Source organism: Canis lupus, chromosome 11, assembly GCF_011100685.1.
Source record: "Canis lupus familiaris isolate Mischka breed German Shepherd chromosome 11, alternate assembly UU_Cfam_GSD_1.0, whole genome shotgun sequence".
In the NCBI taxonomy this organism is placed as follows: domain Eukaryota; kingdom Metazoa; phylum Chordata; class Mammalia; order Carnivora; family Canidae; genus Canis; species Canis lupus.
The window spans coordinates 26,348,635-26,373,483 of NC_049232.1; the positions used below are offsets into that span (position 1 = coordinate 26,348,635).

Below are 24,849 nucleotides of genomic sequence, written 5' to 3' on the forward strand. Positions count from 1 at the left end.
AAAAAAATTTTTTTTTCCAAAAAAAAAAAAAAAAAAAAAAAAAGAGTTTATTTCTTTGGGAAACTGAATTGTTTCATTGTTGTATTTGCTTAATAATTAAAACACAGGTATGACCACGTCTTTCTGCAAGTGGCTTCACTTACCTCTTTGCACCTTCCCTCTACTATCCTTGAAAGGTTTTCTGTTTTGTGTTGCTGCAATGGTTGTGCAATGCAGGGTCCCTGGGGCAAATCATTCTTTCTGAAATGTCTTATCTGTGACATTTGATGACATTTGCTTTAGCTGTTGTCAGCCCTTTAGCAAACTAGAGCACTCCATCTCCTAAGGTTTACTGACTTGGGCTGATCAGTTGCATGGACAAACAACCTTTAAAAACCAAAGTGTAGGCCTGACATAATGTAAGTGTAGAGAGGAAATTTACCCACTTGGAATGAAACAAATTTCCTGGAAACTGGCATTCTGTGTTACCAGATTAAGCAAATCTAAATTTCTTTTGGCATCCCATCCCTAGTGATTGTAGGATGTTTTAATGCTTAGATAAATCTATGAAATGTTAGATGATGCCTGCACTAATGTTTTAAAAAGTATCTAAAGGGTCTATTTGTGCCTCAAGCATGCATTTGTGGGAGAAGACATTTTTTATTTTTTATTTTTTATTTATTTATTTTTTTTTTCATTTTTTATATTAAAGTTATCAAGTGGGCTAGTCACAGACATGTACCGTTCTATACTGGTTGTCATTTAGGTGTTTTTTTTTTTTTTTTTTTTTTTTTTTTTTCCATTTAGGTGTTGATGTTGCTTTCTGTAGGGTCTAGAACTGTGTTCTCTGATAAGGTAGTCACTAGTGGCTATTTAACATTAATTAAAATGAAATAAAATTAAATCAATCCTTCAGCTACACTAGCCACAGCTCTAGACACCCTTCTTTCTTCCTCTCTCCTTCCTCCTCCTCCTCTCCCTTCCTACTTTTCTCTCTTGGCTCTTTTTTCTCCTCTCACCTTCATCCCCTTCCTTCCCCTTCCCTTCCCCTTCCCTTCCCCTTCTCCCTTCCCTTCCCTTCTGCTTCCCCCCTTTCCCTTCCCTGCCCCCGCTTCCCCTCCCTTCCTCCCTCCCTTCCCCTCTTTGGTAAATATTTTATTTATTCATGAGGGACACAGAGAGGCAGAGACAGGCAGAGGGAGAAGCAGGATCTCCCTCCTGGGAGCCCGATGCGGACTTAATCTCAGGACTCCAGGATCTTGACCTGAGCAGAAGACAGATGGTCAACCACTGAGCCACCCAGGTGCGCCTTATCCTTCCCTGCTGTCTTTACTCTTGCTCCCTTCTCCTTCTACCCCTCACTCTGTTTACAGCTCCTCTCCATTTCCCCCTTTCCTTGTGCCTCTTCTTCGCCCTCCCTCCCTTTTTTCTTCTTTCCATTCTCTTTTCCACTTTCCATTCCTTTCTGTATATGGAACATATTTAGTGTATTATATTTTTTAAAACCATATGAGAGCAAGTTGCAGACATCATGTCCATTACATGCAACAAGGACATAACTACAGTAGAATGAAGACATGCAAATTTGATACAACACTATTGTCTAATTTAGAATCTACTTAGATTTTTATGGTTTGTCTCAGTTCCCCCCCCCCCCCCCCCCCCCTTCAAGTACAATTTCAGTCCAGGATTACAGCATTCTGCATTCAGTTGTCATATCTCTTTAGGCTCCTTTAGTCTGGAAGAAATTCTCAGTCTATCTTTGTTTTTTCTGATCTTGACATCTTTGAAGACTATAGCCATTTATTTTGTAGACTATGCTTCACTTTGAGTTTGGTATTTCCTCATGACAAGATTGAGGCTATGTAGTTTTGGTAGGAAATATCAAAGTGATGTTATATCCTTCTTAGTTCGTCATATCAGGAACTATATGATGTTAATTTGTCCTATTATTTGGGATGTTCATTTTGATCACTTGGTTAAGGTAGTGTCTGCCAGGTTTTTTCACTTTAAAGTTATAACCCACCCCCTTTCTGTGATCAGAAAATAATCTGTTGGGAATTACCATGTGAATATGTAAGCAATCAGTTTCTTTATAAACTTGGCAACCACTTGGTTTAACATTCGATTTTTGCCTGTATCAATTATATTATGATGGCTTTTATTTTTTTATTTTTTATTTTGTTATTTTTTTAATTTTTATTTATTTATGATAGTCACACACACACACACAGAGGCAGAGACACAGGCAGAGGGAGAAGCAGGCTCCATGCACCGGGAGCCCGAGGATCCCGGGTCTCCAGGATCGTGCCCCGGGCCAAAGGCAGGCGCTAAACCACTGCGCCACCCAGGGATCCCCTATTATGATGGTTTTTTTTTTTTAATTTTTTATTTATTTATGATAGTCACAGAGAGAGAGAGAGAGAGGCAGAGACATAGGCAGAGGGAGAAGCAGGCTCCATGCACCGGGAGCCCGACGTGGGATTTGATCCCGGGTCTCCAGGATCGCGCCCTGGGCCAAAGGCAGGCGCCAAACCGCTGCGCCACCCAGGGATCCCTATGATGGTTTTTAAATGGTGATTTTGTTAAACATTATTCCTCTGCATTTATTAGTTTTCTGTTGTGTGGGAGAACTTCTCCTTTTTCTTATTAGCCTGGGTTCTCATTGAGTGGATCATAATCTAATTTAATCTTCATGAAAGCCCTCTTTAGGTAATGATTGTCTTATTTTACAAAAGAGAAAGGAAGTTCACATGGTTAAGTGATGCTCAAACATGCCTTTTGATTGTATTGTCCTCCTAAAATAAAAATGTGAAGATTATAAAATGATTCAGCTTTAAAAAAAAATGATTCAGCTTTAAAAATTTATTTATTTATTTTTTATTTTAAAGATTTTATTTATTTATTCATGAGAGACACACAGAGAGAGGGGCAGAGTCACAGGCTTAGGGAGAAGCAGGCTCCATGCAGGGAGCCCAACCTGGGACTCAATCCCAGGACTCCAGGATCATGCCCTGGGCTGAAGGCAGGCACTAAACCACACAGGGATCCCTGATTCAGCTTTTTAAATTACAAAAGTAATTAATTCTAAATGCCTGTATGATTTTATATAAAAAATACAGTTAAATAAAAAGAATATTAAAACTACCCATAATTCTCAGTCTTGAGATAAAACTATCGGGCATGCCTGTGTGGCTCAGCCTTTGAGCCCCTGCCTTGGGATCAGGGCCTGATCCCGGGGTCCTGGTTGGAGTCCCACATCATGTTCCCCGCAGGGAGCCTGCTTCTCCCTCTGTCTGTGTCTCTGTCCCCCCCCCCCCCCCCCCCCCCCGCTCCATGAATAAATGAACGAAATCTTTAAAAAGATAAAACTGTTGTTAATATTTTGGTTTATACATCTAGATATCTTTAGTTCTCTCTGCGGTGATACTTCATATTGTTTTGAAACTCTTTACCATCTTTAATAGTATATACTTTGAGCATTTTTTTTTAAGGTTTTATTTATTTAAGAGACAGAGCATGAAAGAGCACAAGCAGAGAGGAGTGGAGGGAGAAGCAGACTTCCACTGAGCAGGGACCCCAATGCAGGGCTCCATCCCAGGACTCTGGGATCATGACCTGAGCCGAAGGCAAATGCTTAACCAGCTGAGCCACTCAGGCACCCCTATTTTGAGCTTTTTCTCATAAACTTCTATAACATCTTTGTCATATTTTTAGATGAGAAATTTCAGGTATACAAAGAAGCTAAAAGAATAAATCTAAGAACAGCCATCCACATGTTCACTACCTAGATTGATTTTTTTTTTTTTTTAAGATTGTATGTATTTGAGAGAGAGAGCAAGCACGAGTGGGGAGGAGGGGTAGAGGAGAGGGAGAAACAGACTGACAGCCAAGCAGGGAGCCAGATCCCAGGACCCCAGGATCATGACCTGAGCCTAAGGAAGACTCTTAACCAACTGAGCCAACCCAGGGGCCCCATCCTCTACTAGATTTAATAGTTATGAGTATTTTTTTTTTCATGGTTCCTTCATCTCTGTATGTACATATTTTAACTTTTGCTGAATTGTTTGAAAGTTGCAGACGTCTTAACATTTAACCCCTAAATGTTTCAGCATGCATTTCCTAGAAGTAGTCATTTTTCTATATAGCCACAATGTCATCATCACCTATGAAATTGAACAGTAATTCTGTGATAACATCTACTATTTAATAAGTATTAAACACCAGTTTCCTTATAAATATCATAGTTGCTTGTTTCAAACTATTGTCTAAACAAGATACTAGTAGTGCATGAGATTTCTTAGGTCTCTTGAATCTTTCTGTCTAGAATAGCCTTCTTACCTACTCTCTCCCCCAAAATACTGACTTTCTGAAGAATTGAGGCCCTCTTGTCTTCTAAAGTATTCTACATTCTGGATGTGTTTTCCCATGATGTTACATAATATGTTTCTTTTCTTTTTTTTTTTTTTTTTAAAGATTTGTTTTTTTATAATAGACATAGAGAGGCAGAGACACAGGAAGAGGGAGAAGCAGGCTCCATGCGAGGAGCCTGATGTGGGACTCCATCCCGCGACTCCAGGATCACGCCCTGGGCCAAAGGCAGGCACTAAACCGCTGAGCCACCCACGGATCCCCCACATAATATGTTTCCGTATCCCCTATAAGCTTGAAATTGAGTCTAGGTTAGGTTTTTTGCAGTGAATTTGAATTTGAAAAATTTTGTCTTTGTTTTCACTATTAAGGAATTTAGCATTTCTACAAACTACAGTTGAACCTGTAACTTTTTCACCAGTAGGAATCTCAGTTTTTCATATCTGCAATAATTATAATATTACGTCGAAAAAAATATGTGGGTTCATTATTACTTTGAAGTAGTTGTCAGACTTCTTGCTAAGTCTTATTTAATATTAATATAGAAGCACATATAATTACTGTATCATCCATTTGTAAAGTATCTCGATAACTATTTCATTAAATGTCTTTCCTTTGTAATCTTTTGGTTTGTGTTTTATGCATTTGAAAAATGTTTTGAGAAAGGGTCTTATAGCTGCCCTATCGAAGTACAGAAGCCACTAGGTTGGCTCTTAAACAGGTGAAATGTGGCTTCTTTGACTTTAAATGTGCCATGAGTGTAAAGCAAATTCCAGATTTGGACACTTAGTATTTATGTATAATATCTTTAATAATGTAAAAAATACTGTATATATGCTGTAACGATTTTTTGAATGTATTATGTTCAGTCATTTCTTTTTATTTTTTAAAATGATTTTATTTATTCATGAGAGACACAGAGAGAGGCAGAGACACAGGGAGAGGGAGAAGCAGGCTCCATGCAGGGAGCTGGATGTGGGACTTGATCCCTGGATCATGCCCTGAGCTGAAGGCAGACGCTTAATTGCTGAGCCACCCAAGTGTCCCCCATTTCTTTTTAATATCACTACTAAAAAATTGAAAATTACATAGGTGGGGCAGCCCTGGTGGCTCAGCGGTTTAGTGCCTGATTTCGGCCCAGGGTGTGATCCTGGAGACAGACCCGGGATCCAGTCCCACGTCGGGCTCCTTGCATGGAGCCTGCTTCTCCCTCTCCCTGTGTCTTTGCCTAGCCCCCCTCTGTGTCTGTCATGAATAAATAAATAAAATCTTAAAAAAAAATTACATAGGTGGTTTACACTGTATTTTTATTGGACAAAACCTTTGGTCTTTAGGCTTCACTAGACTGCCAAAAGGATCCATGGTATTGAAAAAGGTTTTGAATCCCTATATAGAAGCTTCAGTAGACTCTGGTTAAACATTTATTTTTGCTGTTGCACAGCTACTCATTTTACAGTAACACTGAGACTTAAAAAACATTTAAAGCTTTTTTTTTCATCAAGAGTACTTAATAGATAATACATTCTTTATATCAGGAGGCATATAATAATACCAGGTGTTTCATTATTAGTGATACTAAGTTTAGTTATCTGTTTAAGAGGGTGGCCATTAGATCACAAATTTATAAAAATAAGTCTTGGTCCAGTTAATTAATAAGTAACTTGTCAAGTGATACTTTGATACCTTACAAGTATTCTGTTTCCCAGTAGCCTTTCACTAAGGGTGTTAATAACATCCACTGATAATCATTGCCTGAATCAGTTACTACCCTGGGGTTTACAAAATGATCGTTTTCTTTCTTTTCTTTTCTTTTCTTTTCTTTTCTTTTCTTTTCTTTTCTTTTCTTTTCTTTTCTTTTCTTTTCTTCTTTTCTTTTCTTTTCTTTTTTTTTTTTAAAGATTTTATTTATTTATTCATGAGAATACACAGAGAGGAGAGAGAGAGAGGCAGAGACACAGGCAGAGGGAGAAGCAGGCTCCATGCAGGGAGCCCGATGTGGGACTGCATCCGGCGTCTCCAGGATCACGCCTTGGGCTGAAGGCGGCGCTAGACCGCTGAGCCACCCGGGCTGCCCAAATTATCCTTTTCTTTTCTTTTCTTTTCTTTTCTTTTCTTTTCTTTTCTTTTCTTTTCTTTTCTTTTCTTTTCTTTTCTTTTCTTTTCTTTTCTTTTCTTTTCTTTTCTTTTCTTTTCTTTCTTTTCTTTCTCTTTCTCTTTCTCTTTTCTTTTCTTTTCTTTTCTTTTCTCTCTTCTCTTCTCTCTTCTCTCTTTTCTCTTCTCTTCTCCTTTTCTTTCTCTTCTCTTTTCTTTCTCTTCTCTTCTTTCTTTTCAGGAAACCTTTTTTATTTATTTTTTATTTTTTAAAGATTTATTTATTTATTTATTCATAGAGACACACACAGAGAGGCAGAGACACAGGCAGAGGGAGAAGCAGGCACCATGCAGAGAGCCCGACGTGGGACTCGATCCAGGGTCTCCAGGATCACGCCCTAGGCTGCAGGCGGAGCTAAACCACTGCGCCACAGGGGCTGCCCTATAATTTTCTTTCTTTCTTTCTTTTTTTTTTTTGCCCTATCATTTTCTAATTCTGTTTTACATTCATGGTAAAGAAATTGCCTATTTCTTTTGAGAATCTCTGTGGTTACAGGATAATTTCCTATGTACCTACCTGCCTGCCTACCTGTCAATCAGGCAGTTGTAGTCATGCTTTTTATACTCAATTTGTCTTATTGGCCAGTGGAGCCTTTGGTTCCTCTCTGTTTTGATAGGTTAGTCTTTGTACCCTTCTTTACTTTCTGCAGAATAGAACAGCTTAGACCTGAAAGAAACTCCCTCCCTCTTTTTTGGAGGAGCCCTGGTTCCCTTTAACAGGAAATGGTATTTAATAGAAATAAAGACCTGGGCAGTGAGAACACTGTTTTCTTTTTTGTTTTTGTTTTTCCTAAATTTTGTAAACATTGTTTTTTAAGAGTGGCACAGGGTTGTGTGGTAAGTTATATGATTTATTTATTCAGTGTTCTCTGAAATTGAGGTAGTTTATAATTTTTAATGATTATATGTGCTGCTGTTGTGAACATCATTATATCCAAGTTTTTACATGCACCTTGGTTTTTCCTTTATTTATTTTTTAAAGATTTTATTTATTCATGAGAGACACAGAGAGAGGCAGAGACATAGGCAGAGGGAGAAGCAGGCTCCATGTGGGGACCATCCGATGTAGGGCTCGATTCCAGGACCCCAGGATCACGACCTGAGCCAAAGGCATATGCTTAACTACTGAGCCACCCAGGTGCCCTGGTTTTTCCTTTAGAATAAAATCTAAAAGTAGAATTTCTGGGTCATAAAACCTTTTTTTTTTTTTTTAAGATTTTATTTATTTATTCATGAGCGACACAGAGAGGCCGAGACATAGGCAAAGGGAGAAGCAGGCTCCCTTGGGGAGCCCTATGAAGGACTCATCCCAGGATCCCTACATCACACAACCTGAGATAAAGGCAGATGCTCAACCACTGAGCCACCCAGGTGCCCCAAGAACACATTCTTTTTTTTAAGATTTATTTATTTATTTATTCATTCAGAGAGAGCGAGAGAGGCAGAGACACAGGCAGAGGGAGAAGCAGCCTCCACGCAGGAAGCCCGATTTGGGACTCGATCCTGGGTCTCCAGGATCACACCCCTGGCTGCAGGCGGCGCTAAACCGCTGCGCCATCAGGGCTACCCAAGAACACATTCTTTTATTTTATTTTATTTTTTTTTTATTTATTTATGATAGTCACAGAGAGAGAGAGAGGCAGAGACACAGGCAGAGGGAGAAGCAGGCTCCATGCACCAGGAGCCTGATGTGGGATTCGATCCCGGGTCTCCAGGATCACGCCCTGGGCCAAAGGCAGGCGCCAAACCGCTGCGCCACCCAGGGATCCCAAGAACACATTCTTTTAAAGTTTTAAATATCTACCAAATTGGTTGTCTAGAAAGTTTATAGTTAGTGTTTACTTCCGTTATGTACCTCTCGTGTCTTTTTTTTTTTCCCTTTCTTTCAGTCACTAACTTTTATTTTTTTATTTTTATTTTTACTTTATTTTTTTTAATTTTTATTTATTTATGATAGGCACACAGTGAGAGAGAGAGGCAGAGACATAGGCAGAGGGAGAAGCAGGCTCCATGCACCGGGAGCCCGACGTGGGATTTGATCCCGGGTCTCCAGGATCGCGCCCTGGGTCAAAGGCAGGCGCTAAACCGCTGCGCCACCCAGGGATCCCTAGTCACTAACTTTTAGAAGCGAACACTAACTGGTATTTTTGTTGAGTCTTTTCTCTTAGTCGTAAAGCCTCTGTCTAATGGAAGTCTACATTGATACTTGACTAAGTGTGACTTGAAATTTCTTCTCACTATGAATGATAATAGCTGTAGGTGCAGAGGGCAGCAGACTTCTGCATTATGTTTTAATAGAGTAAGACAAGCTATTCTCCAAGAACCTATCCAAAAATGAAGGAGTTATGCCTTTTAGGTAATACTGTGATACAAATGTTGTGGAGTAAGATAAACCAGAATCAGGCCTTCATTCACTTTAGCTTTTCATCCTACGTCTAAGTTGGTGTTGAAAAACTGAAAGTAGAAGTGTCTTGGTGCCAGAGAAGCCCAAAGGGAGTGCCTCTTATAGTACTTCTACTGTTTATAAGCTTGACATCTGAAAGTGTAAGAGATTAAGTTACTGGGTTCTCTAGTGCAGGCTCTGTAAGAAATTTTTCCCCATCTAGAATGTAGCTGTGCTGATATAAAAGTCCTTTATAAAAGTAGGAGATTTGTTATATACTTCATGTTTGTGTTTGATGTTTGCCTAACTTTGTCCTTTTTGTTTCTTTTTCAGAAATGACTTCTGTCCACACAGGCAACATAAACTTCAAATGGGACCCCAAAAGTCTAGAGATCCGAACTCTGGCAGTTGAAAGACTGTTGGAGCCTCTTGTTACACAGGTAGGACTCTGCAGATAAATACATAGTTATAATATGATCTGTAGTAATAGGCCTAGGAAACAAATACAGAGCAAATTTAGCTCAAAGCTTTAATTTGAGTGGTTGAGTTTAGATTGATAGTATTTAGATGATGTGGCGCCACTAATTACTTAAATATTGATGCATTCATTTAACCCTATAGGAACATAATTACTGCATGTTCTTGAGTCTTATTGGTAGTAATAGGGGATAAGTGGTATATAATGCAACTTACCAAATGTTTGTATTTTGTAGACAATTTCTTGGCATCACTTTTTCTTGGAAAGGATAGGTTATATTCAAGAAAGATGGGCTATGAAGCCTTGACTGTTGTCTCTTTACCATGCCTAAGAAACTTTTCATTGTCCAGGATCACTTAGCCGGTAATTTGAGGTGTGGGTTTGGTATGTTCTGTTAAAATATCACATTGTGATGCCATTTCATTAATTGTTAGCAGCTAGTATTATAAATACACACATGTATATATACATATATATTTACATATTTTAATAATTATACGTAGAAGTGTGTGGAAAGACTCAGGAATATTTACTTTCTTGGAGTCCATCCAGTATAGCTCTCAGCAGGTCTCTTGCGTGGCAAGCTATGCTAAGTAACAAATCTTTAGTCATCTTTAATCTACAGATCATCTGGTACTGTATATATTAATGATGGTTAATGTTCTGGGACTTAAAGCACCATCACTACTTTGGGCATCCTTCCTTTGTTAAGGACCTTTACCAATTAATTCCTGAGATTTACTTGAATAAACTGTAAAACAAATTTAGAAACAAGTTACCTTAAAACATTTTGCACAGGTTGAAAACAGTGGAAAATGTGACCTCCATGTAAAATAACAAGTTCATTGTCAGCCTCTTTCTGGAATTTCTTGATGACATGTAGTGGTGTTTAACATGTTTCTAATCAGTTTCTGGTTTGTAAAATGAAACTAAAATCTAGTTATCATGTTTGAAGAATTAAAATATTGTCTTGTACATTGAGATGGCCAAATTATTTTGGGACCTAAATTGAGTATTGTTGTTATATATCTTAAATACGGAGAGTTTACTTGTTAATGCTTAGTGGAATTCATAAATGTGATGTTTCATTTTGTTAGGAATCATTAATCTTCCTATCTTTAACAATAGTCATCTTTCTGTTGTTTTCATTTTAATTGACTACAGTTTAATTTGTAAAAATGAAACTTTTAGGTCACAACTCTGGTAAACACCAATAGTAAGGGGCCGTCAAATAAGAAGAGAGGCCGTTCTAAGAAGGCCCATGTTTTGGCTGCATCCGTTGAACAAGCAACTGAGAATTTTTTGGAGAAGGGGGATAAAATTGCAAAGGAGAGTCAGTTTCTCAAGGAAGAGCTTGTGGCTGCTGTAGAAGATGTTCGAAAACAAGGTAGGTCAATATTGCTTTTTATTTAGAGAGAGGCAGGCTTTTCTAATTTTTTTTTTTGTAAGATTTTATTTATTCATGAGAGACACTGAGAGAGAAGCAGAGACGTAGGTAGAGGGAGAAACAGGTTCCCTGCGGGGAGTCTGATGCAGGGCTCAACCCTGGAATTCTGGGATCACTCCCTGAACCAAAGGCAGATGCTCCGCCACTCAGCTACCCAGGAAAAATAATTTTAATTAGAAAATCAATCCTTGAAGGTGACTTTTTTGTGGTCAGTATTCTCATTCTTACACTTGCTGTATGCTCAGTAACTTATAAGAATATTGAGTTGTCAGAGATGGATTAAGTTGTACTGACTTTTAATCAGGAGATAGGCTAATAAAGAAACATTGTATTTGGAGATTCTGAATCTACTTTTTTTGGGTGTGCCAAATAATACTTGAGTCTTAGAAATGTTCTAACAGTTTAATAGGAAATAAACGGAAAAAAAAAAGAAAAAAAAAAGGAAATAAACGGGACAGAAGTTTACCTTTCATCCTCTATAATACCTCTTTTTAGTTCATGCTTGAAGATATAGGGGTGATAAAATGGAAAAATGTCCAGCCCTTCTGAAAATACTCTAGAAGTTGCCTCATTCTGTCAGGTTGGTATGTTAAATTAGCCATACAAACTTGAGTGTTTAGAGTTTGAAATAAAAACAAATCTGGGCTTAAAGGAATCCTATTTTGGAAAACTCAGAATTTTTTTTCTTTTTTTTAAAGATTTAATTTATTTATTCATGAGAAACACACACAGAGAGAGGCAGAGACACACAGGCAGAGAGAGAAGCAGGCTCCACGCAGGGAGCCCGACGTGGGACTCGATCTCTGGGTCTCCAGGATCCTTTGGCTCTGGGCTGAAGGCGCGCTAAACCGCTGAGCCACCCAGGGATCCCCCGGAAAACTCAGAATTAATAAAAAGTGAAATTATAACCCGCAGCTTGCCAGCAGTGCCTATTAGAGAAACTTGTTATTATGATGCTTACAAGTATGGTAAGAAGACTTTACATCTGGAGCATTAAATTCTTGAAACTCGTACTTTTTTGTTAAACTTCTGGTTCAGCAGAAGGACTTAAAGAGAGAGAGTTTTTTGTAGAACTGTTGGGTAGCAACTAAGGTGAACTGAGCTCCTGCTCTGTCCAGTTGCTTTACTGGCCTTCGGGAGAACGTCACTGGATCTCTAATGGCTGACAGTAGTGTGCATAGTCCATTGGAGTCTTATGTCAAATTCATCCCTCTGACAATACTCAAAAAAAGGAGCAGTATATTAAATGGTCATGCTGTCTCCAGTTATTGTGAATTTATGAACTAAGAACCTTGAGTGGTAAATACTTTTCTTAATTTTCAGGCTCAAGATAAATGTTTCTAATATTGTAAATGATGACATTATTTAAATTTAATGTTACTAGCCATAATATGGGTGGATATATTAGTTATCTAGGGCTGTCATAATGTAAATTACTATAAACTTGGTGGCTTAGATAACAGAAGTTTACTCCCTCACAGTTCTGGAGGCCAGCTACCTGAAATCAAGGTGTCAGCAGGATTGATTCTTGGAGACTCAGTGGAAGAATTTGTTGCATGTTCTCTGCTAGCTTCTTGTGTTTGCTAGCAATCCTTGGCATTCCTTGACTGGTATAGATTTGTCACTCCAATCTCTTCATTTGTTGTCTTGTCACATGGCATTCCCCCTGTGTATCTCTTTGTACAAAGTTTCCTCTTATAAGGATATTAAGCATTGAATTCGAGTCCTCTCTAAATCCAGTATGACCTCATCTTTACTTGATTATATCTGCAAAAACCCTATTTGCAAAGAAGGCCACATTCATAGGTTCTGGGTTGGTATGAGTTTTGGGGGACACTATTCAGCACATTAGAGTGGACTTTGAATGAATTTATTTACTTTTAAAGATTCTGTTTATTTGACAGAGAGAATGAGCAACAGCAAGTGAGCACAAGCAGGGGTAGAGGCAGGCGGAAGGAGAGGGAGAAGCAGGCTCCCTGTGTAAAAGGAGCCTGATGGGGGCTCGATCCCAGGACCCTGGGATCATGACCCGAGCCTAAGTCAGATTCCCAACTGACTGAGCCATCCAGGCACCACTGGATTAATTTTATCTATCTATCTATCTATCTATCTATCTATCTATCTATCTATCTATCTATCTTTTAAAAAAGATTTTATTTATTCATGAGAGAGAGAGAGAGAGAGAGAGAGATTGGCAGAGGCACAGGCAGAGGGAGAAGCAGGCTCCATGCAGGGAGCCTGACATGGGACTCGATCCCAGGTCTCCAGGATCCCACCCTGGGCTGAAGGTGGCTCTAAACTGCTGAGCCAACCGGCCTGCCCAGTGAATTTATTTTAAAGCTGTTTAATTGTCTATCTAGTTCAGGACAATATTTGAGCTTCTTAGTAAGGAAATCAACATAACCATTACTTCATTGTCCTCTGAGAAAGTTTTGCTCCCAGGCCTTTTTGCCTCAAAATAATAGCAAGTAATGAATTTCACCAAATTTTCCTTGAGTCTAGTAACTAAGATGTTTATTTTCAAAATACATTTAATGGTTATAGGTAACTTTTAATTTAACTCTATATATTCCTTGTTTCGGAAGTTTATCTGATGTAAATTTGTAGCAATCCTGGTATAATACATGCACCCCCCCAAAAAAAATCCCACAAATTTTGAATGCATATCTGAATTTGTTTTCTTGTTTTTATTTATATCTGAGAAAATCTTTTATGTGGCTCAGAATCGTAAGTACTTGTCTGTCCTAGTCCAACTTTGCAATTATTTATGATCATGATCTATTCACCGTAATTTGCCTTCTCTCCTTGTTTTTTTGCCATGGGGGGAGAAAAAGCTAAAACAAAAATATAACTGCCTCCCATCATCATTACTGCATCAGATATGAAAAACTGAAGTGCCTTGCTTTTTTCTGTTGGCTTACTTTTTTTTTTTTTTTTTTGAGAATCATAGCAAGTGGTGATGAAACATCTCTGCTCATAAATAGAACAAAGTACATGTTATGAAAATGGTTAAGTGCATATTCTTTAATCAACTAAGCCTTGTTGGTTATGTTGTTAAAACTGTTTGCTCATCATTTGAAACCCTGTAGTGGTGTTAGTATGTTTGCAGATTCTTTGACACCCTCCCCTGAAAAAAGTAGAGCCCAGCTTTGATCCTCTTGAACGTATGTTGGACTTAAAGACTTTCACTTCTATAAAGAATAGGATATAGTGGAAATGATACTATCTACTTTGAAAGGAAAATCATAAAGAGAATATAGTATCTGCCTGACTCTTTCTCATGGGTTATTCACTTTGGGGGAAGCTGTCAGTACCAGTTTGCCAAACTTCTGAGTAATCTACTTTAGAAGCAGATCTCCAGCTCCAGTCAGGTGTTAAAAGATGGCAACCCTAACCATCTCGAAATTCTGACCCACAGAAAACTTAGAAGATAAATAAATGTTTAATTTAAGCTACCAAATTTTTGGGAGAATTTGTTAGGCAGCAAAAGATAATTAATACAAACACCTTTTCCCAGCCCTGGCTTTAGTGGTCCTGAGCCCTTATACAAAAATCTGACCTAACTGCTCTGAATTTTACTGGTATATAAAACACAGACTAGTAACGATTTACCTAGAACTCCACAGAAGATTGACAAGTAGAATTCTTTGTATTTTGAGTTCGTTGCTTATCCACTGGGATACTTCATTGTTAAAAGATACGTAAGATTTCTTTGTTCTGAAGCAATGTGAAGTACCTCTATCTATCTATCTATCTATCTATCTATCTATCTATCTATCTCTTAAAGATTTTATTTTTTATTTATTCATGAGAGACACAGAGCGAGAGAGAGAGATAGAGATAGAGAGAGAGAGGCAGAGACACAGGCAGAGGGAGAAGCAGGCTCCATGCAGGGAGCCTGATGTGGGACTTGATCCTGGGTCTCCAGGATCACGCCCTGGGCTGCAGGCGGCACTAAACCGCTGCACCACCGGGGCTGCCCAAGTACTTCTATTTAGTACACGTTTAAAAAAAAAATTTTTTTTTTGTAAAGGGCCAAATAGTAAATATTTTATACCTTATTGGTTTTAAGGTCTCTGTTAACACTATTCAGTTCTACTGTCGTGTTAGGAAAGGATGTATAAGTAATATATAAATAATTGGGTGTGGCCATGTTCCTTTAGAACTTAAAAAACAGATGGTGGGCCTCATTTGACCCATCGGCTCTGGTTAGCTGACTTCATATTAGGGTTTTCACAGAGTTAAAGATAGGAGCTTACTATTTTCAATAAACAATTTAAGTATTTATTTATAACACTTTTGAGCCAAAAGTTAAACTTTTTACATTTTTGAGTTTGTACAAAAGTGCTGTGTTTTCTGCGCAATCATCATTATAAATGGAGACTTAAATATGTTTTTCAGCATAACTTAATTTTCTTTTTGTATTTGCCCCTGATAACATCAATAATAAACACAAACATAGGAGTACATTAAAACCTCACCATACTAACACCGTCAGTAGGCAAAACATTCACATGCTTACACATGGCTACTCTACCTCAAGGCAGTGGACGCGTGAGCCTCCTGTGGTAGTTGGTAGCCAATTACCATTTGCATGCCATCCAAATTCTTGTGATCTAGGAGTTTCATTTTACTGCCAATCACCTCTAACTAGTTATTGAGTTAACTACCTACCTTATGTGGGCTGAGGCATATGCATGCCTCTTAGATGTGCTCTTTTTTCTTGGAGACCCTTTCTATCCCTATGCCCCCTACTCCAATTAGGTCATTCTTACTTATACTTTCTTTTCCTAGCTCTTTTTTTTTTTTTTTTTAATTTATTCATGAGAGACCCTGAGAGAGGCAGAGATACAGGCAGAGGGAGAAGCAGGCTCCATGCAGGGAGCTCAATGTGGGACTTGATCCTGGGACTCCAGGATCGTGCCCTGGGACGAAGGGCAGACGCTCACCCACTGAGCCACCCAGATGTCCCTCTTTTCCTAGCTCTTATCACAGTGGTAATTAGATAATTGGTGTCTTTCCCTTTCTAGGCTCCAGTAGGACAGGTTCTATGCTGGTCTGATGACCAATCTCTCAAGCTCCTGTCATGGTACCTGGTCTGTGATAGGCACTTAATTGTTTGGGGAGTATACTTGACCATATTCTCCAAGAAGTGTGTGACAAAAAAGGTTCTTGTCTCAAAAATTACAGTGAGTTTTTCCTTCATAGTGCCAAATGTAAATACAGGGGTAGGTTTAGAGAATCTTTCTTTAAAAAAAAATTGAGATACGATTCATATAACATATGAATGTTATAAAACTCACTCCTTAAAGTATATACATTGGTGGTTTTAGTAGATTCATAGAGTGGTGCAGCTGTCATTATTATCTAATTCCAGAATTTTTCATCTCCCCAAAAGGAAATCTTATATTAGCAGTGACTCCTCATATATACATATATATGTGTGTGTGTGTGTGTGTCTGTGTGTATTTTTAACAATACCTAAAAAAGAGTATCAGTGTATTTTATGAATGCTTGAATAGTAAGTACTCTGATGAAAAAAAGAGGGCTCTTAGCTGGGTAGGAGATATCCAAAGGATAGAGATAGAAAGGGCATTAATGCTTGAAAAAGGACAGACGTTAAAAAATGCTTGAAAAAAGACAGACCAGTGATGGTAAGTTGGAAGTAGAGTGATGAGGAATAGTTTTTACTAGAACAGAGTTATAAAAATCTTCTAGTTATATTTCATGATTGGGTCTCAGACACCAAGACCAGAGACTTTTGCATAATGGACATTTCTGGGTGGTTGAAGGAGAAGACCCAAAGAAGCTGAGGTACATGTTGGTGTACTCCTGCACTGCTTCTGAGGGTAATGTGTTGAGCAAAGTGGGTGGATGATAGGTGTACTGGACATTAGTATGTTTCCTGGGAAAAGTCTCACGTCACAGAAATCACAGTGCGGAAAGAACTGGGTGACCATGTGGTCTCTGAGGAGAGACTGTCTGCTAGCAGATAGGAGGCTGTTTTTCGAGTTTGTCCCAGAGCTTATATTAGGACACCTGGACATGAAAAGTAAGTAGCATGAGTAGGAGAGTAAGCATGGGGTTGGAAAAGCTTTCAGAGGTGCACTGGCTCTTCTAAGGTGAAAGGAGAGGAGAAAAAGTCATCTAGTTCAGAAAAACAGACTATGTAAGATGTGCATGGGGAATAATTGGGCCTAGATTGGTCAAGGGTGCTGGGAGAAAAGGTTAGAAGGAGAAAGGTTGGATCTAAATTTTAGTGGATAGTTTGGAATGCCAGGTGAAGGAGGGAGAATTCTCCAGGAAATGATAGGGAATCAGAATTCCAGGGTTGGAATAGTGTGGTCTCAAGGTTCAGGTTCCCCTATACTTGAATATATCTAATGACACAGGACTTGCTAACCTCTGGAAGCAGCTTTTCCCAGCATTGCTTTATGTTTATTTTTAAAGCTCTTTTTCTTCTTAAATTAAACTGAAATATGTCTCGTTAACATTCTTCCTGTTTTGAGAAGTTCTGCCATCTGGGTGACATGGAATATGAGGAAGAGGGGTGTTCTGGGAGATGAGTCTCTCAGCTGTGTGCAGGAAGAGTTAAATGGGTTGGGAGAGGCCTAGAGGCAGAACCAGTAGTCAGGTGACCATCACAGTGGTCAGGGGTTAGATGGAGCTGTTAAGGAAGGGACTGCTGTAATCGTCAGAAAGGAGAACTGGGCCAGTTCTGCAGGTTAACTGCCAGCTTGGCCTAAGCAAATAGCTGATCTTCTTTATAGATAAAAATGAGGGGCCAAGTGTGTGAAAAATTGTAATAATTTATTTTCCTGTAAGTTGAATCATTTAGGGTATATGTTAAGACTGTGTGTGCTCCTAAAAAACTTCAGGGGATTTACCTACTATTAGCATATTCTCCTTAGCTTAGAGCCATTAAGATTCTGCTGTGCCAGTTCTCAGTCAAGTCAAAAAAAATTCTGTTAAACTGTTTGCTTTAGTGTTTATTTACGCTAATAAAAAGTCACTTTTTAGTCACAGGTGAATTTTATTTTTCTTAACTTTTAATTTTGTATCTCAGGAATTTCCAAAGATAGCACAGAGTGGTTCAGTGTATCCTTTATTGAGTTTCTCCCAGTCGTTTTATGTTAAGGAACTGTGGTACAGTATGAACACCAGGAAATCCATACTGGCACAATATACCTGTATAACTCTCTGGTTTTATCACTTGTGTAGATTTGTGCAGCCACCAGTGCAATCGAGATACAGAACTATCACCTTCACCATAGTAAAGTCGTCCCCCATGCTTACCTCCATATATTTATAGTCACACCCATTCCGCTTACACTCCCCAGCACCCCTAACCCTTGTCAGCCAATCTGTCTCCATGTCTAATTCTGTCATTTCAAGCAAATGTATAAATGGAATCAGACTGTATATGACCTTTGAGATTGGCTTTTTTTAGTCAACAGGAGGCCCTTGAGAGCCTTTTAAGTTGGTATATCAATAGTTTGTAACTTTTTGTTGTTAGGTAGTATTCTGTGACTGCTTCATGGTGTGGATATAGCTTGTTGTTTCATCCTGTTAACAAGTGTTTTGCATAGTAAAGGTCTTTAGTTTGAGGAAGTCCAGTTTATTGACCTCCTACTTTCATGAATGGTGCTTTTGGTATCAAAGAAGTCTTCACCAGGGTTTAGTCAGGAGGATTTTCTATATATATATAATATATATATAATATATATATAATAAAATATAAAATATTTATATTTTATATATATTTTAAAGTTTTTTAGTTTTATATATATATTTTCACTCTCTATATATATATTAAAGTTTTTTAGTTTTATGTTTTACATTTAAATCTATGACTCCTAAATAAAATCTTAAAAAAAAAAAAAAAAGGGCAGCCCCGGTGGCGCAGTGGTTTAGTGCTGCCTGAGCCTGGGGTGTGATCCTGGAGACCTGGGATCGAGTCCCATGTCTGGCTCCCTGCATGAAGCCTGCTTCTCCCTCTGCCTGTGTCTCTGTTTCTCATGAATAAGTAAATAAAATCTTAAAAAAAAAAAATCTATGACTCCTCTTGTGTTAAATTTTGTATAACATGTGAAGTTTAGGATGCGTTAACCCCCTCCCGTCCCCACCCCATGGACATCTAGTTCCCCCATTACCATTTGTTGAAAAGGCTCTATTTTCTCCATTGAATTGCTTTTGCACCCTTGTTAAAAATTCGTCAGCTGTGATCGAGTGGGATTATGTCTGAGTTCTTTATTTTGTTCCATTGATTTCTGTGTCTTTCCTTTGCCAATACCCACGTAGGCTTTATTGCTATATCTGTGGGAGACTGAGAATTGGGTAGAATGATTCCTCCCATTTAATATTTTCCTGAATTGTTATTCTATCTCTTGTTTTTCCATATAAATTTTAGATAAACTTATCTGTATCTGCAAAAAATCTGGTGTTTTGATAGAATTACGTTAAACTTGTAATTAATTTGGGAGAATTGATATTTTTAGTGTATTTAATCATCCAGTCTACAACAAAAATATTCCTTCTATTTAGATCTTTTTTTGATTCTTTCATCAATGTTTACGTAGAAGTCCTCTATGTTATTTTAGATTTACACTATTACATTTTTTAATGATTATAAGTAATATTTTATATTTATATAGCTTTGTGTTTCCTTTCAAGTCTTTGGCTAAATGCATATGCATTTTACTCTAGTTTTTTTTTTTTTTTCTTTTTTAAGATTTTATTTATGTATTCATGAGAGAGAGATACAGGCAGAGGGAGAAACAGGCTCTATACAGGGAGCTCGATATGGGACTCAATCCTGGGTCTCCAGGATCATGCCCTGGGCTGAGGGCCCAGGCTCTAAACCACTGAGCCACCTAGGCATCCCAGTTTTTTTTTTGTTTGTTTTTTTTTTTTAAGATTTTATTTATTCATGAAAGACACCCAGAGAGGCAGAGACACAGGCAAAGAAGCAGGCTCCATGCAGGGAGCCTGATGTGGGACTCCATCCCAGAACTCTGGGATCACGCCCTGAGCCAAAGGCAGACAGACGCTCAACCACTGAGCCACCCAGGTGTCCCCATTTTACCCTTGTTTTAATTCTAGCCGTGACAGCATTTTATTTTCTTGTAAAAAATTTTACACTAATTAGAGGAATTTTTTTTTTTTAGCTTAGTGTAACTTTGGAATTTATAATGTTTAAAACTATTTTTTAGGGCAGCCCAGGTGGCTCAGCGGTTTAGCACCGCCTTCAGCCCAGGGTGTGATCCTGGAGAGCCAGGATCGAGTCCCACGTCAGGCTCCCTGCATGGAGCCTGCTTCTCCCTCTGCCTGTGTCTTTGAGCCTTTCTCTCTCTCTCTCTCTCTCTCTCTCTCATAAATAAATAAAATAAAAAAAAACCAAAACTATTTTTTTAAAGGATTTCTTTTTTTTTTTTTTTAAAGATTTTATTTATTTATTCATAGACACAGAGAGAGACGCAGAGACACAGGCAGAGGGAGAAGCAGGCTCCATGCAGGGAGCCCGATGTGGGACTCGATTCCAGGTCTTCCAGGATCACGCCCCAGGCTGCAGGCGGCTCCAAACCGCTGTGCCACCGGGCCTGCCTCCCAAAACTATTTTTTATTAAATAATTTCCCAGTTGGACTTAAAAGTTTTTATCTTTTTGATATCTGTGCAACAAGACTGTTAAAGATAAGCTCACCAATCAACTATAGCTACTAAGATCAAGCAGATGCTAGCAAACTGAACAGTTTTAACTCCATTTTTTTAAAAATTTTTATTTATTTATGATAGTCACAGAGAGAGAGAGGGGCAGAGACACAGGCAGAGGGAGAAGCAGGCTCCACGAACCGGGAGCCCGATGTGGGATTTGATCCCAGGTCTCCAGGATCGCGCCCTGGGCCAAAGGCAGGCGCCAAACCGCTGCGCCACCCAGGGATCCCTTAACTCCATTTTTTTAGTAGACCAATATTACTGTTATTTTGCTCTACACTGACAAGATATTTTCTACAGAAAAGATGGTTCTTTTAATGACTGAGACTTAGTATTGAATGACATCAATTGCTCTCAATAAGTTGAAGTTCTACTTCCATGCAAGGACAAAACACTTGGACTATAATCAAAGCTTACCTGAAATGGAATACCAATTCAAAAGCCAGAACTTGGGGGGAAAAAAAGCCTCCAAAGAAATCTTAAGACAAATACTGTCTAATATAAATAAACATGAAAAAGGGAAAACTATAAACCAAACATTAAAGTATTTGATTTTTATTTATTGGACAAGTTCAGTAAAAGAAATTTACTCTATTTTCACCTTCTAGCCATTTGAGAAGATCTATCTGGTTTCACTATTAAATGTTTTCTCAAGTGGTGCCTGGGTGGCTCAGTGGGTTAAATGTCTGCCTTTGGCTCAGGTCGTGATCCCAGGGTCTTGGGATAGAGCCCCACATCTAGCTTCCTGCTCAGTGGGAAGCCTGCTTCTCCCTCTTCTGCTTGTGCTCCGTCAAATAAATAACATCTTAAAAAAAAAGTTTTCTCAAAGGGTGCCTGGGTTGTGTAGTCTGTTCAGCATCCAACTCTTGGTTTCTGTTCAGGTCATGATCTTGTGATCGCACGATCTCAGGGTCATCAGAGTTGTCCAGGCTTTGTGCTCAGGGTGAAGTCTGCTTTAAGACACTCTCTCCCTCGCTCACTGCTGTTCCCCCTGCACACTTCCAACCCCATAAGACCTCTCAATCCCTGAGAATGTGGTAAAATTCCAATCAATAAGAAAAATAACAGGGATTCAACCAATCAATAAAGGAGGATGAAGAAGATTAGATTAGAAGAACCTTTCTTTTTTTTTTTTTTTAAGGATTTATTTATTCATGAGAATACACACAGAGAGGAGAGAGAGAGAGAGAGAGAGAGAGGCAGAGGCAGAGGCAGAAGCAGGCTCCCTGCAGAGAGCCCGATGTGGGACTCAATCCTGGAACCCTGGGATCATGACCTGAGCCAAAGGCAGATGCTCAACCGCTGAGCCACCCAGGTGCCCCAGCAATGAGGATTTTTAATTGATATTATGAGTCATTTTTTACTTTATTTTTTTTAAAATGTTTAAAGGGACATTCTTTTGTTTATCTTGGTAATTGTGTGGTTAAAATTGAGGACATAGGTGCCATCTTCTTTGGTATAGCTTGAATCATTTGTATATATAGAGAAAAATATACACATATATGGAGAGGTATTTGCACATGTATGTATGTGTATGTATTTTACATATATATATATGTGTGTGTGTATGTATATATATTTTAATGTTATGAATCTTGGCAAGGCAGCTTTAAGGAAAATAATGATGTATTTTATCCTTGACAAAAGGATATTGAGCACAAGCTGTCAGGTTCTCAAGGCATAATTTTCTCCCTGGCAACTGCCTAGAGTTAGATTGAAGGAGGTAAAAATTGGTCTCCTGTCCAGGGCAGATGTTGACAGCCTCAGACTGATGTACTCACATCTAATATAGGCAGCCTAGAAGATAGATGTTAAAAGGCAGATGTGATCAGGACAAAGTAACTGTCAATTACTTCTTTGAGTAGGGTTTGAGAGGTAGACAGGAGACAGTGGAATCTGGGTTTGGGAAGTTGATGATGTGAAGACTTGAAGCATTGCTTTGTATGTGAGAGATGGCATTTTAATTTGGTCTTGTTAGTGTGATTTTAATCAGGTTGGAATCATGAACTCTATCTTATATATGGGCTCTTTGATATTTCACAGGAGAAAATTGATAAGTATTCCTACCCTGGAATGTTGAGTATGGGTTTCAAAAAGTGTTCTTAATGATAGTCTAGAAGAGCAATAGTAGAGAAATATTTAACATTTTGAGAAAGATAAAAGTTAATTAGGTTTTCAGATTAGTATGATCATTTTCTTCATTAAAGCTACCAAGAAATCTGCTTTTTTTTTTTCTCATACTCTTGTTTTGAGTTCTGGCATCTTTGAGTGTTGTCCTGACTTTTCCCCTTGCCATCTTGGTATCATTTTCATCCTGTTTTCTCCTCTTATTGTTGTGGATGTCTTCTTTTATGTGCTCCCCTGATGGCTTGGTCTGATGTTGGGTCCCATTCCAGTTCCTTCCCTTGCCATGTTTCTGAGAACTGTGATTAATTTAAAACGTACTCATTATTGATTCCCATTCCTCCACTCCCATCATTTAATTCATTTTCTCTTGGTCTTCATTTAACTTGAGCAGGAAAAGCAAAATATAAATTCCAAAAAATCATTAACTGCTTGTCATCTGTATGTTTTATGTCTTAAAGTTGTCTTTCTGACTTAAACTGTAAGTCTCTAGGGTGGAGGGTATATTTTCTTTGACTTGGGATGTGTCAAGCATGCTGTCTGCTTCTGGATCACTACCCTTATGTAAGCATATGCTGCTCTGCAGAGACTTGGTTTCTGGTATAGCCAGCTTGAAAGTGAGGAAAGGAGAGTCATTAAATTCTAATGTTTCTTTTTGGGTTGAAATTCTTCTTTTTTAATTCTGTCTCGTTACACATTTAATAAATAACACTAACCAACACAATAATACTTTTAAGTTATAGTGGGTAATAGTATCGACTTAATATTTTTGTACAGTGTAGCTGAGGAAGTTATCTTAGGTATTAAAATTTTGACTTTGGCATGACTTCAACCATGATGTTGCAGTAACGTGGTTTCTACTAGTTAATTTCTTAAGAAAGTGATTCCAAGTTGAAATGCATGTTATGCATTTATTTGAATGTGTAATCAGGAAGTAAGTGCCTCTCTTTGAAGTGTTTCTGAATAGCAGCAGGGCACACTTGAATTAGTAAGGAAAATGAGAACATGAATATGTGTGGTACTCTATTTTAACTTTTAAAAAAAATCCATTTTGTCGCCTGGAAAAAGAAATTTCAAAGCTCTTTTCGTTATCCCTAGGGGAAGAGAAGCGGTGAGTAGTTTGAGAGTTTTTCTAGGCACTCCCTGAGCTGATTCAGAGGGGTTTATAGTAGTTATATAAGATGACATAAATGTTTATTTCCTGGGTTGATCTTCAAAAGATGAACAGTTTTGTGAATTAAAAATGGCCCCCAGGAGTTCTATTAAAGCATCTGTTAGGAATTCTTTGAATCATTGTCATTTTTTTCTCTAATTATGGAAGTATTATCTAGAGGTCTGTGATTTTTGCCATATATTCCCCACTGATGAATGGAAAGGGGAAAGAAGATTAAGTGCTCATCTTCCTGTCAAGGGGCATATGGGTTATATCTGACACATACTATAATTTGTTTCCTTCCTGTAAGGACTGTGTAATGAAAGCTGTTACTCTTTGCAACAGTATTGCCATTTTATCTTTATTCACAATTGAGAAAAATACTTTATTACTAGATCCTGGAAAATGAATTTTAAAATTTGGATGCAGGGTGGGTGGGGCAAATTGAGAAATGGATGTTAATTTTCTTTTTTAAGATTTTATTTATTTATTCATGGGAGAGAGAGAGAGAGGGGCAGAGAGGCAGAGGCAGAGGGAGAAGCAGGCTCCCTGCAAGTGGGACTCAATCCTGGGTCTCCAGGATCACATCCTGGGCTGAAGGCAGGCGCTAAACTGCCGAGCCACCCAAGGATCCCCCACTAGCAAATAATTTTTGAAGCCTTGCTCCTGTCAGTTTATTATTATAATTGTTAAAGATTTTATTTATTTATTTAATAGAGAGAGGGAGAGAACATAAGCAGGGGAGCAGCAGCAGGCAGAGGCAGAGTGAGAGGGAGAAGCATATTCCCTACTGAGCAGGGAGCCTGATGTGGGATTTAATCCTAGGACCCTGGGGTCATGACCTGAGCTGAAAGCAGGTGCTTAACTGACTGAAGCACCGAGGTGCCCCCTCTCAGTTTATTATTTTGTAAAAATGAAATTGGTAGAATAACAAATAACTGTTATATCACTTTTTGGTGAGATCTATTAATCAGATATATTTAGTAGGCCTGCCAGTGGACCTAAAGTATTAAAAAAGTAACTTTCAAGAATTAGGAATCCCATGGTAGGG

At 38.4% G+C, this 24,849-nt stretch overlaps 1 protein-coding gene across 1 annotated transcript in view; it reads left to right on the top strand.

Moving 5' to 3' along the window:
- The window catches only part of CTNNA1 (catenin alpha 1), a 186,080-nt gene that overhangs the window by 25,443 nt on the left and 135,788 nt on the right, over positions 1-24,849 (top strand). The window contains exons 2-3 of the mRNA XM_038552316.1: positions 9,218-9,324; positions 10,554-10,749. Coding sequence (XP_038408244.1) covers positions 9,220-9,324; positions 10,554-10,749 — 301 coding nt within the window. The 5' untranslated portion in view covers positions 9,218-9,219. The remainder of the gene's footprint in view (positions 1-9,217; positions 9,325-10,553; positions 10,750-24,849) is intronic.